Source organism: Oratosquilla oratoria, chromosome 27 (assembly GCF_046742065.1).
Source record: "Oratosquilla oratoria isolate Oo_2021 chromosome 27, ASM4674206v1, whole genome shotgun sequence".
NCBI classification, from domain to species: domain Eukaryota; kingdom Metazoa; phylum Arthropoda; class Malacostraca; order Stomatopoda; family Squillidae; genus Oratosquilla; species Oratosquilla oratoria.
Genome location: NC_134803.1, coordinates 47,162,608 through 47,175,107, shown reverse-complemented (window position 1 = coordinate 47,175,107; position 12,500 = coordinate 47,162,608). Strand labels below are relative to the sequence as shown.

Here is a 12,500-nt window from a genome sequence, read left to right as displayed (position 1 = left end):
TTATGTCACAAATACACACACACACACACGTACACACACACACACACCAACACATGCATACACATACAAGCATACACATGCACACATATGGGCACACACACATACACATATATGGGCACACACACATGGATGCACACGCACACATGGACGGACACACACACACACACACATACCTGAAAGGTTCAACGCTCTTATTCCTCCACAAATGGGTTTTTGCCGAGGCCTCCGACCTGCCCTCCCCTTCCCTTGCCCTCCACACAAACTCAACCTCCTTTCTCCCTCCAACCCTCCCATCCCACCCAATATCACCAAGAGGCGCTTAGCTAAGGTCGTCACTTTTACCCTAAGTGTTTGGATTTCCAGTTTCTAAGATATCCGTAGTTCATTACAGACGCATAGGACTTTGTAGCCTTGAAACATTCTTAATTATCCGAATTAAAACAAAAAAAATTGTCCACAGGAGTTTTTTTTTTTGTTTACTTTTATGTATGTATACATGTTCAACGTAAATATAATGGAAATTTTACACACACGTCCGCTTAGAAAAAACACGGTAAGATCTTTCGGAGGCAACATTTTTCGACGAACAGTACCTAAAAGCAGAAGTAGGATATTAGTAACGTTTCATTGCTAATTCTGTCCTTAATCTATTACACTTAAAATGTCCAAAGATTATGTTTCTATTGTTCACGAAATACCAGTTATCAAGCATGATTCCGTTACTTTTCTTTCAAAGAAATCTTTGAATTTTACATAAGAACATAAGAATGAAGGAGACTACGAAAGACCATAGGGCGTACACTAGACAATGTGATGAATTACCAACAGAATTAGTCAAGAGACATTTCACTCCATCCCTTGGAGGAGGTCAACAGACATTTCCCTCGGGTCATGACCTAGCACCACGCCACATTTCCAGATTGAGAGTGTGCATACAAAGTTGTCCTATTTCTATATATTATTCGTCTGAAACTGTAATGTACGATATATATTATCATCTACACTTTACTTTTCTCCAATGTTCATATTATATATATATATACACAATACATTCACACACACACACACACACACACACACACACACACATATACACCTATGAAGTCTCTTAATCCAACACTCGCTAACCGCCACTTGTGCGGACGCTTGGGCCTAAGACATAAACCCACTTCGCGAATTGATGTTTTATGTCCTGGGCCAATTCCAAAAGTGGATTTATGTCCTGGGCCCAAACGTCCGCACAAGTGGCGGTTGGCGAGTGTTGGAATAAGAGACGTAGATGTGTGTGTATATATATATATATATATATATACACGTGTGTATGTGCATGTGTGTGTGTGTGTGTGTGTATGTATGTGTGTGTGTGTGTGTGTGTGCATGTGCGTGTGGAGAGATCGAGATCCCGACCGTGATCCCGTTCAGGTCACGGTCCACCCCTGAGTTTAATAAAATCGCCTAACGCATGCTACACCGGGAGCCAAACAGTGAGCCACAGTTGCGGAGGAAAAACATGACGGACAAAATCGTCAAGGAAAGTCGAAAAGAATTTTGAGAATACGATAATAAATTTACTATTTACAAATATCATAAATCACTCTTATGCATAAAAATATTAAAAAGGCGTAATTATCCAACAAATGTCACAAGAATTTTTTTAAGAATTCTTCAAATTCCTCTGGGTTATTGCACACCTCGAAACCAACATACGTACACACGTACACGCACATACGAACACATACACACACACACACACACGTGAAAACACACATACCAGCAATCATACACATACAGTATACCCACACACACACGTTTATGTACACAAACTCAAACACAAATGTATACACCCCCCCACACACACATACGCTTATGTATACAAACCCAGGCCCAAACGTACACACTCACCCATACACATAAACACGCGCACACGGACACACACACACACACACACCCGTGTAGGTTAAATGTGACACTGTTACGTCTGTTCAAGGTGACCCAGACCGGGTGGGAGAGAGAGAGAGAGAGAGAGAGAGAGAGAGAGAGAGAGAGAGAGAGAGAGAAAGAGAGAGAGAGAGAGAGACCCGCTCGACATGTGACACTCAGCCAAGACACGAAATGCCAAACCAGTTCCAGCCCCCTTCCCCTGGCTATATTTCTTGATACATTTCGTATTTATGAGAATGTAAATCACTGAACTAAATACAGAGTACCTTTAATGTAGTTTCTGCTCCTTACCTACCGGGTGGCACTGTCCCCCTTACTCTGCTTGACGCCAGATGATTCTATTCATCATGATGACACTGAAAAGAGGTTATCTTGATTGATCCCTTCCGTACCAGGTGATCCTTTTAATTTCATTCTGGACGCCGTCAGGCTATTTCATTCATGTCCCGGGCACCCCATTCCAGAAAAAATAATCACTTTTGACTTCTATTCTCTCCAATTCCTTCTTCCCCCCTCAAGACTCTCTCTTTTACAACCTCTCCGATGTCCCCAAGGCCAAAGGCGCTGGTTGTAGTAAAGAAATCCTCCTCCTCATCTCATCTGACGCTGATCTCTCTCTGGCAGGTGAGGATGCCTAGTGAGGACGGCGTACGTCGACCCAGGCGCCGTACTCTCCGCCGAGCCCTCTCCTCCGCCGCCAGCTCCTCCAAACGCTCCACCTCGTCCTCCAGAGAGACCCCCACCGAAGTCAATGTCGTAGCCACCGGATACCTGCGCGTCAACAGCGACCTGCCTCCCTTGTCGCCGACCACCGACGCCCACGCCATGGGGAACTCGCCCTCCAAGGGGGACGGCGCCGACGCCGCCGGCGCCAGATCGGCCATCTCGACCCTTGGGCGCAAGATCGAGAAGCAAAGACAAGCGCCGACTCCTGTCGCCAACGGACCCTCTCGGAACCCTTCCACCTCGACGTCGTCTTACATGATGTCCTCGGACTCGTCAGCCTCGTCCTCATCTTCCCTCCTCTCACCCTCCACCAACGGCATCAACCGGTCCTCCTCGTCGGCCTCCTCCGGGTTCTCCTCGTCCCCTGGGTCCTCGAGGAAAACCACCCCGAACTCCTCGTTCCTCTTCAGCGACTCCGGCCCAAGCGCTTCCTTCAAGGTACCCTCGAACCGTCGTCAGAGGTCGTCCTCGGCCTCCTCGTCACCTACGACTGAAGTTCGAGATCGGAAAACGGAAGAGGTCAACCTGGAGGAGTACCTGGAAGAAGAACTGACCTGTGCGATATGTCTGGAACGTCTACACCGACCTAAACTGCTCCCGTGCAAACACACGTTCTGTCTGCTTTGCCTCCAGAATTACGTCAACACGTGTAGGTGAGTTCAACCCCCGGTGGCGTCATTTGATCTTGTTTGATCTTAATTAGTTTAATTTTATTTTTACTTTTGAGACATGGATGTGTGTGTTTTTTCATTCTTCATTTTCATAAACTGTTATATGCAATACACTACTCTGTCTCTGAGGGTCTGAGAAAGGCTAGACTACTTTTATGGCAACACCTCCGGCCAAACAGGTGTTGACAGACAGTCAGTCTACATTTTCAGAGACCAGCTGAAACAAGAGTAAGTACCCCCTCCTCCTACCCTAAGTAGAACCGTATCCTTCCTCTCTTCCCCAGGACGTCTTTCACATGTCCTTCGTGCCGCGGGGCCGTCCAGCTGCCCGCCGAAGGAGTCCTGGGTCTCCCGACGGACATGTCCGTCCTCTCACAGCTGAGAACCCTCCGAGGGATCACGGGAGAATCGACCTCTCACGTCAGCCGACAGTGTCACGGCTGCGGGAGGGGGCCAAGCGTGGGCGTGAGTCCCTGTGAGCACTGTGGGCGTAGCTGGTGCAACGCCTGCGCCCCCGCCCACGTCAGCACCGTGGCTGAGGAGCTTCCGAAGATGAAGGAGCTCCTGGCGGCGGCAACAGACACCTTGTCCTTCCATCTCGAGGAGGCTGAGGTAAGAGGGGGACATGGAAACTGTCCCGCAACAAGACACACACTGGAGTCCAACGTTTCTTCCTGGAAAGATTCAGGACCGTCACCTTTGCCCTTAATGCTTAAAAAGGACGAATTTAGGAATTTTATTCTGGCTACCGCCAAGCGATTTCATTAATTTTAAAGCACCCCCTGGGCAATACAAGGTTACTCCTTTATTTCTTTAACATATTAAAGAGTCACCTTTAAGGGATTTATTCTGGTTAACGCCAGACGGCTTTATTCACTTTATTTTTTTTAATCTAGATCAAGTATAACAGGCTTGAGAAGAATTTTCCTTAAGCTCGAAAAACTGAGGATTTTATCTATTCATATATTCAATTATTTATTTATCTATTTTTGTATTCTAGACCAAGTACAACAAGCTCGAGGAGAACATCAAGATCGTCATCGACGAGAAGGTCAACGACATCCAGGAGAAGGGCCTCGAACTCAACACCCAAGTCCAGGCCATGAGGTCCCGCGACAAGCAGAAGACCAACCAGATCAAGGAGGACATCGAGAAGGTCCTGTCGAGGCTGAGCTCGCTGCCTTCGTCAGGTGACGGGACTACGGAGGACAACCTCGAGAAGATCGGCCATTGCCACCGGCAGATCTCTCGACTTCTGAAGTCGGCGCAGAACAACAAACGACCTCGTGTGACCTTGGACCAGACCTCGCTCGCCCTCAGCTGCGCGGGGTCACCCGTCTGCCCGGCCTCGAGCGGGAGCGGGGATGAAGTGGGACTCGAACACAAGGAGGACGAGGAGGATCGACCAGAGACCCCCGAGGACCACAGTGTCATCTACAGGTACTTAGCAGTGTCTCGTCTTCCTGCCGCCAGGCGATTTTAATCATCTCAAGGTTAACATTTTTCTCGAACCTAACTTTCCAGCTCTACTTTAAGGATTTAATATTTATTTTGTTTGCCATCAGGAGATTAAGTTAAAGTTAACCCTCTTTGTGGGAAGAGGGTTAACTTCCTCTATGACTCTTACGACATACTCATTCTAAATGCCGCCATGTGATTTCATTCAGTGAATTCTGTATATAAAATCATTAACTAGTCCCTAGACCATCTTATAATTTTCCTGTCACAACTTTGGACTTAAATCTAAAAACGATATAATTGACTAAAATGGGTTTTCATATACAACATTTTATTATAAACAATTCACATGGAACAAAGTAATGCCACTCTATAATTTAAAAAATAATAACAAATGACAATAACGTAAATAAACACCATTTGAGGACGAAAATTTTATTTGTACGACGTGTTGTTTGGTTGAGCCCTAACAAGTAAATGACAGACCTGTCGGCAACTGCCAACCACATATAGTATTCATTACCTCCTGCAATATATATGTAAATAGCTTTCTGATATCTGTGTAAAGTCTGTCGAAAACAATGGCTCAATTAGCAAGAAGGTCGTATTTTTCTTTAATTCTACACTTCCTTCTTTTCTGAAGTTATATTTAAACAACCGAAGAATTACAAACACCTTCTCGTGTGTGTGTGTGTGTGTGTGTGTGTGTGTGTGTGTGTGTGTGCGTGCGTACATGTACGCACATCACCCTTTGGATCCACGCCTGCATAGGCACTGACTCAGAACTACCTCTGACGTTAGTGATCAATTAAACAAACGAAGGCCGACTACCTTCACCTCCTCTTCCCTCCTCCCACTACTCCACAACTAATACTCCTCCTCCTTCTCTTCCTCCTCCTCCTCCTCGTGCGCAGGAACAAGAGCTCGCAATCGCGCCTGCGCTTGGGCCAGCAGCTCGGGGAGCGCCTAGCGGGTTTGGCCGTGTCTCCTCACACCAACGAGATCTACGTCACAGGAAGCGACTCGTGCAAGTAAGGACAAGTTAATCATCCTTGTTAGATGCCCGTAGCAATATACATACATATATACATATGCAAGTACATTATGCACATACATGTAACAAAGAGAAGACTTAAGTCGTGAATGAAAATATAGAGACATTTCTTTAAAGTTTGAAGCCAAGACTGCTTTCGCTCTTCGAAAAAAAAAAAAAAAAATCATCTAACTATTGATACATGTATGTCGTGTCAAACCCCAAGTACACACACACACACACACATATATATATATATATATATATATATGTGTGTGTGTGTGTGTGTGTGTGTGTGTGTATGTGTGTGTGAGCGGTAGCGCGCGTGTGTAAAACCGGGGAAATAATTCATTCGTCAATGTTCATGTGTATAATGTTCCAATGAGTTTTAAAGTATAAATTATTCGAAAAGCACAAAGAGTAGTGCTGGCTTCAAATATGAAGAAATACTTTTCATATTTTCATTCTCCAACTAAGTCTGTGGTTTTACTTATTGCCAGATATTATTCGTGTAAAATTGATAACCTTGAGAAGTTGTTTTCCTAGCAGTGTGCGTGTGTGTGTATATACACATGTGCACATACACACACACATGATCCATGCATGTATAAATTTCTCTTTGTATGCACTAGGTATATAAATCCACAGACTTGTATGATTTAAATCTAGATTTAAATCTAGGAAACAATCTCCTTCGTCAGCAACATTGTACGAAACCTGAAAAAAAAAAATACAACAAACGAAAGATCTCATTCTTTTAATTTTTACTAATTGCTACAGTTTCTCTATTTATCTATTTGTTTGTCCATTTAGTGATTCAGTTTATCTTAGTGATTAATTTAACATGAAGCGACGAGGTCCTCACGTTATCTTTGGATGAAATATTTGTTGTTGCAAGTGCCATTCATATTAATACGAATACAAAGACTTACGAATTTATATATAAACACAATACAATAAAGACTTAATTAGGAATAAGAAAAGAACGTTATACTGTGTTTAATCACCCTCGCTGCCTTAAAAAAAGAAAAAAAAGAAAAAAAAAAGAGGGTATTTGGAACTGAACTACGGCACTCACTAAAGTTCTCGTCTGTCCTTCCTCCTCATCTAGGGTCTTCATCTTCGACCAGAGTGGTCGACAGGTGGGCAGCTTCGGCTCCCGAGGTCATGGCGACGGCCAGTTCCTGTGCCCCATCGGGATCGCCTTCAGCCTCGTCTCGAGGGAGATCTTCGTCACAGGTGGGTCTCCTCTTTGCTCCTGGACCATTCCCACGTCCCTTTCCATCCCGGATGAAAATAAAAATTCTCCTTTTATTCTTTCTTCCTGCAGCCAGGCGATTTTATTTGTATTCTTAATTCACTAGCTAGATTGTGTTGTCTATCCTATCCTACCCCCAGGTGAATGAAGTTCTTCTACCCAACGAAATGCAAGTTCACCTGCATTCTAAATGTTGCTAACCTTCTCCGACCCTAGCACCCTTGTGGTCAATTCTAGGGGGTCTAGCACCCCGTAACTCTGGTTAACAGCTGATTACTAGAAGGATAAAGGAAACCGAAGCACTTCCCAGCAGCCCCTAAAATATATTTCAGCACCCCCTAAAATCTTCCTGCACCCCTTAAATATATTTCTGCACCCCCTAAAATTAATTCCAGCACTCCAGGTTAAGAAGCGCTGAACTAGATTGTGTTATCAATCCTATCCTTAATCCAAGCGATTTTACTTGTACCCTCCGTGACACTAACTAAACATTACTTTCAAACTGATCCTGCCGCAATGTGATTTTATTCATATTCCCAACGACACGGACTACATTATAATATCGATCTCATTCTTGCGTTCTCTCCTCTTGGAGACGCATGTGGGCTTCTGTTGACCTCGTCCTGAGTTCTCTCTTCTTTCAGACAAATGGAAGCACTGCATCAACGTCTTCGACACTGAGGGACACTTCGTGAGGCAGCTCGGCCGCAAAGGCAAGGGCTTCGGGCATTTCGCCGCTCCGGAGGGCATCGCCACAGACCGAAATGGCAGGATCTATGTGGCTGACACGTGCAATGACCGGGTGCAGGTACGACCCCCACCCCTACCCATGACTTTGTTTAACATTTGTGAAGTTTTGTTAAGAGTATTTCTATGTTAAATATTATCATAGCTATTGACTATAATGACCCCACCTCCCCTTATGATTTTGTTAATATGTTAAACTTTTATTTATTTATTTAATCATTCAATGTTAAATCTTATCACAGCTATTGACTATAGTGACTCCACTTTCCCCTATGATTCTGTTAATATTTGTTAAACTTTTGTTTATATTTAATTTTTTTTAATGTTATATCTTATCATAGCTATTGACTATTGTGAGATGGTCTAGGTACGATCTCCCTACCCTTATGATTTTGTTAACACACGTTAAACTTTTGTTTGTATTTAATTTTTTCAATGTTAACTGTTATCACGTCCAGGTATGACCCTCCCATGTTTTTATTAAACTATTGTTAAATTTTAGAAAGGGAAACTCCACTCCCCATGATTTCGTTAACACTTGTTAAACATTTGTTAAGATTTGTTAGCATTTTTAAGGTTAACCCTAGTCACAGCTATTGACTATGAGTAAGTACATTTGCTCTAGTTGCCGCCATGTGATTTTATTACGTCAGTATGAGTCTCGATTGATTGAGAGGTCCTTCAGGCCGGGGGTCGTCACCTCAGCTAGTGAGTTTCTCGTGAGTCTTTCTTCAAGAGTATAGGGACACAGGTTCGGTCAATGTATCCGAACATATGGAGGGAAAGTTAGTAGCTTCAGCTGACGTTCAGTGCCTCCTGGTGTTAGCCCTCCACCTACTACTTGACCTCACATGTAAAGTTACTGTAATCAATTGCTGTAATTAAATATTATAATTAGCAACTTCACTAGTCACAACTTATGATGGATCTTAGGGTTCTGGTATCCAAAGAAAAGGTCTCGGGTTAATCCTTAAATTTCCTAATCGGCTTAAATATTTCATCATGGTTGACGCTAAATGGAAACTTCCTTTACACAAAAACTTTATGAGCTCTTCCGACCTCTACTGACCTGTTCTGACTTCGTTCTAGACGCCTTCTATAACCTTTTGACCTGTTCTGACCTCATTCTAGACCCCTAATAGAACCTTCTGACCTCGTTCCGTAGATCCTGGACAACGACGGCGTCTTCCTGAAGGAGATGGGGATCATCAACTCGGAGACCCTTCGTGATGGTCACCGCTACACGAAAAGCGAGTTCACGGAGCCCACGGGCGTGGCCGCGAGCCTCGACGGGTCCAAGATCTACATCGCTGACGCCGGAAACCATCGCGTCAAGGTAAGCCATCGTCGTCATCGTCGTCTTCGGAGCCACCGAAATGACGTCATTCTTTAGCTCCGCCCCTCTCCTGCGCGCGTGTGGATAGATTTTCTGTACTTCTGAGTTGCATTTCTATGATAGTAGCAAGACCGGGTATGTCAGTCCATTAGCCATTTGGAGTCCACTGCTAGACAAAAGACTTCCCCAATATCTGCCACATCAATTGCTATACAATGGCCTCTTTTTTGCCACAGGTGTTCACGGAGGAAGGGACCCGGGTGCTGATGTTCGGTTCCCGGGGCCAGCACAAGGGCCAGTTCGACAGCCCAGAGTGTATCGCCGTGGACCAGGATGGCTTCATCCTGGTGGGGGATTCGGGCAATGGGCGGGTCCAGGTCTTCCGCCCTAACGGCAACTTCGTCAGGTAAGCTGCAGGGGTGGGTGATGTCTCCAACTGATATGTCATGATTATATATATATATATATATATATATATATATATATATATAATATATATATAGATATATAATATATATATATATATATATATATATATATATATATATGCATATCATTCAGCCCAAGGAAACCCCTGGAGGCGTTAGGTGCCACCTAGCGTAGCTCCAGAATTTAAATGAATTGATTTGATGTATTTAATTTTCCTCTATCTTGTTTTATACTATTTCTATTTCATTTAATTTTTCAGGACAAGGAGCAGTTAGGCGCCTCTTGGCGTAGCTCCTGAATCTAATTCTATTTTGATTTAATGTACTTAATTTTATTTTGCTCTATCTTATCTCATTTTTATTTTACTTTATTTTTCAGGTACTTCGGGACGAAAAGCAACAAGAAGGGCGAGTTCGGTTGGGTCTCTGGCATCGCCATTTCCCGAACTCTGGACGTCGTCGTGTCTGACTTCAAGAAGAGCAGAGTCTCTGTGTTCTAACCACTTCCCCAACAAAGTGACAGACCTTATCAACTTCATTCTGGCTAAGGACAGACGATATCATGCAGTTTAATGGACGGATTCTGGTTTTCAAGGGTCTCGATCGATTGGGGGCCACGTTCAACCAAGTGTCCGGCCCCTCGGCTGCAGGGAATCGTCTGTCTTCAGCCTTAAGGCAAAGTTTGTCACTGTGTTGGTTCAAAGGAGACTAAAAACTTCTTTTTTTTGTGAATGAAACTATAGTGACCGTAGAAGCAATTTTTCGGGACGAATTTTGAAGATACATTTAATACAATGTGTACAAATTAATCTTGTAGGGTGATGAAAATTCCGTGTGGGTGAGAACCCATAGACTCAAAAATCTGCATGAAGATAGATAAGTTTCATTAGAGAATATATAAGGAAATGATCGAAACAGTATATTCTCCTTATTGAGAAACAGAAAAAAAAACGACGAAATTAGGTGAAAAGAGAAGACTAATAATTACCGTAGTATAGAACGACGTTAGAAATGTCTTAATTTTCTATATATAATCCTCAACTAATGTATACCAAACCGGAAGAGTTGCCTTCATTCATTACGCAAAAGAGCAAATCAAGAGAGATGTACCAAATAGTTTTACTTTAACAAAACAAAAATATAACAACGTCGGAAAATAACAGGCATGATGATAAGATGAACTAAGTTTGATACTGTTTCTGTAATAGTGATTTTTTTTTTTTTTTTTTTTTAAGCCAACTAAAATCCCATCCGCGCGCGGGGTGCCCCAGGGGTCAGTCTTGGCGTCCTTACTTGTGACGTCACGGCAACTCTTCTCCATTCCAACCTGTGATATCCATTCCGGCGGGCCTTAGAAGTGAAGGAGCAGTACCACCATTGCCACCACCATCATCACAGTTACTTCCACTGTTGCCAGTTACCACATTCATTACCAACAACACCACAACTGCTACCATAACTGGCATGGTCACACACAAAAACATGCGCTTATCTTAACACTGCAGGGAGATCCCATCTCGCCAGCCACGTAGTTAATGTATAGAATAAACTTCCTATAAATGTGATGGAACATGGTACAGCTCCTGTACGATTCAGTGACATAATCACCTAAACAAAATGCTTTAATATATGCAACATGTTTCTTGTTTACCTGTCTGTTTGTGTTCAGTTATTCCTCAATGTTTTCCTGCATCCGACTTCGTTATGGACCGAAAGGTCTATTGCCAGCCTCGTGCTTTGCCATTGCAACATATTGCAATTATAAGAAAACACACAAACCTAAAGAAACAAAACAAGGTAACGTCTGCTCCTTCACATCTGCGCCCTGCTCTTGTTATTAATTCTCTGGCTTGTGTGTGTGTGTGTGTGTGTGTGTGTGTGTGTGTGTGTGTGTGTGTGTGTGTGTGTGTGTGTGTGTGTGTGTGTGTGTGTTGATCATAGTGTTAGCGACTAGAAATAAACTGTTGCGTAGTGTAGGCCCCGTTTTAGTGTGAAAAAAAGTTGCCAGTAAATGGCGATATATGAAGACGGTGAAGCTTGATATTGTCCATACATTTCTTTACAAAATAATAATAATAATAACTTGCCGTCTTTCAATACGTAAATTCCTCCTTTAATGACGAAAAGTTGTATATAATGTTTTAACAGAGGGAAACTAAATTTACTCTTCCAACATGGTGACTAACGAATATATTTTCTTTTGGTTAATAACAGACGATTTTATCAGCACTTAAGGACCAAATGGTCTCTCTACAAACAAATCCTATTCCGTCCCGTATCTTTCTTTCGTTGAATAAAATCATCTGGCCCAACCAGAACAAAATATATGAGTCTCGTCACTGGATTAGATCGATTTTGAGTTTCAACAACCCAAAAATGGTGAAAAGATTCCACATTAGCCTCCAAAATGTTTCCCAACAATTTGTTCCAATATAATCAGTATATATAACCGTGAGACAGATTTATATTTAACACGAATTTCCTAAACCAGTTTGCGCAAGATACCATAGACACAACACTGATGTTATGTGGCTCAACCCGTTAGCCAGAGTTCGTCTTGGCTAATGCTAAATGGTCAGGTTTCTACTTTGTCACACGCCTGCCCTCTTCTTCACAACCCTCGACTGAACAAAATCACCTGAAGCTAACCAGAACAACATCAGTTAGGAACGTCTCCACCCCATTCTTGAACGAAATTTTGGGGTCCAAACAACTCTGAACCCTATTTCCTCCGATCCTAAGTCTGATACTATATACTCAACCACTTTAGGCTCTGGAAATTCGTTTAAGAATATGAATATAAGAATTGCTGTGGTGTAAAGTACACAACGCTACTGAGGCAATGTAGGGATTGTGTAACTCAGACAGCACTGCTTGTTGCAAGCTGATTGTGTGCAACATA

At 43.0% G+C, this 12,500-nt stretch overlaps 1 protein-coding gene across 4 annotated transcripts in view; it reads left to right on the top strand.

The window, feature by feature from the left end:
* The window catches only part of LOC143040014 (uncharacterized), an 88,100-nt gene extending 76,590 nt beyond the window's left edge, over positions 1-11,510 (top strand). For all 4 annotated transcript variants that reach the window (XM_076210545.1, XM_076210544.1, XM_076210546.1 and 1 more), the window contains 9 exons: positions 2,566-3,320; positions 3,623-3,950; positions 4,339-4,778; positions 5,711-5,827; positions 6,941-7,068; positions 7,732-7,895; positions 9,000-9,170; positions 9,407-9,576; positions 9,978-11,510. In XM_076210545.1, the coding sequence (XP_076066660.1) occupies positions 2,572-3,320; positions 3,623-3,950; positions 4,339-4,778; positions 5,711-5,827; positions 6,941-7,068; positions 7,732-7,895; positions 9,000-9,170; positions 9,407-9,576; positions 9,978-10,098 (2,388 nt within the window). In that variant the 5' untranslated portion in view covers positions 2,566-2,571 and the 3' untranslated portion in view covers positions 10,099-11,510. The remainder of the gene's footprint in view (positions 1-2,565; positions 3,321-3,622; positions 3,951-4,338; positions 4,779-5,710; positions 5,828-6,940; positions 7,069-7,731; positions 7,896-8,999; positions 9,171-9,406; positions 9,577-9,977) is intronic.
* Positions 11,511-12,500: the final 990 nt, after the last annotated feature.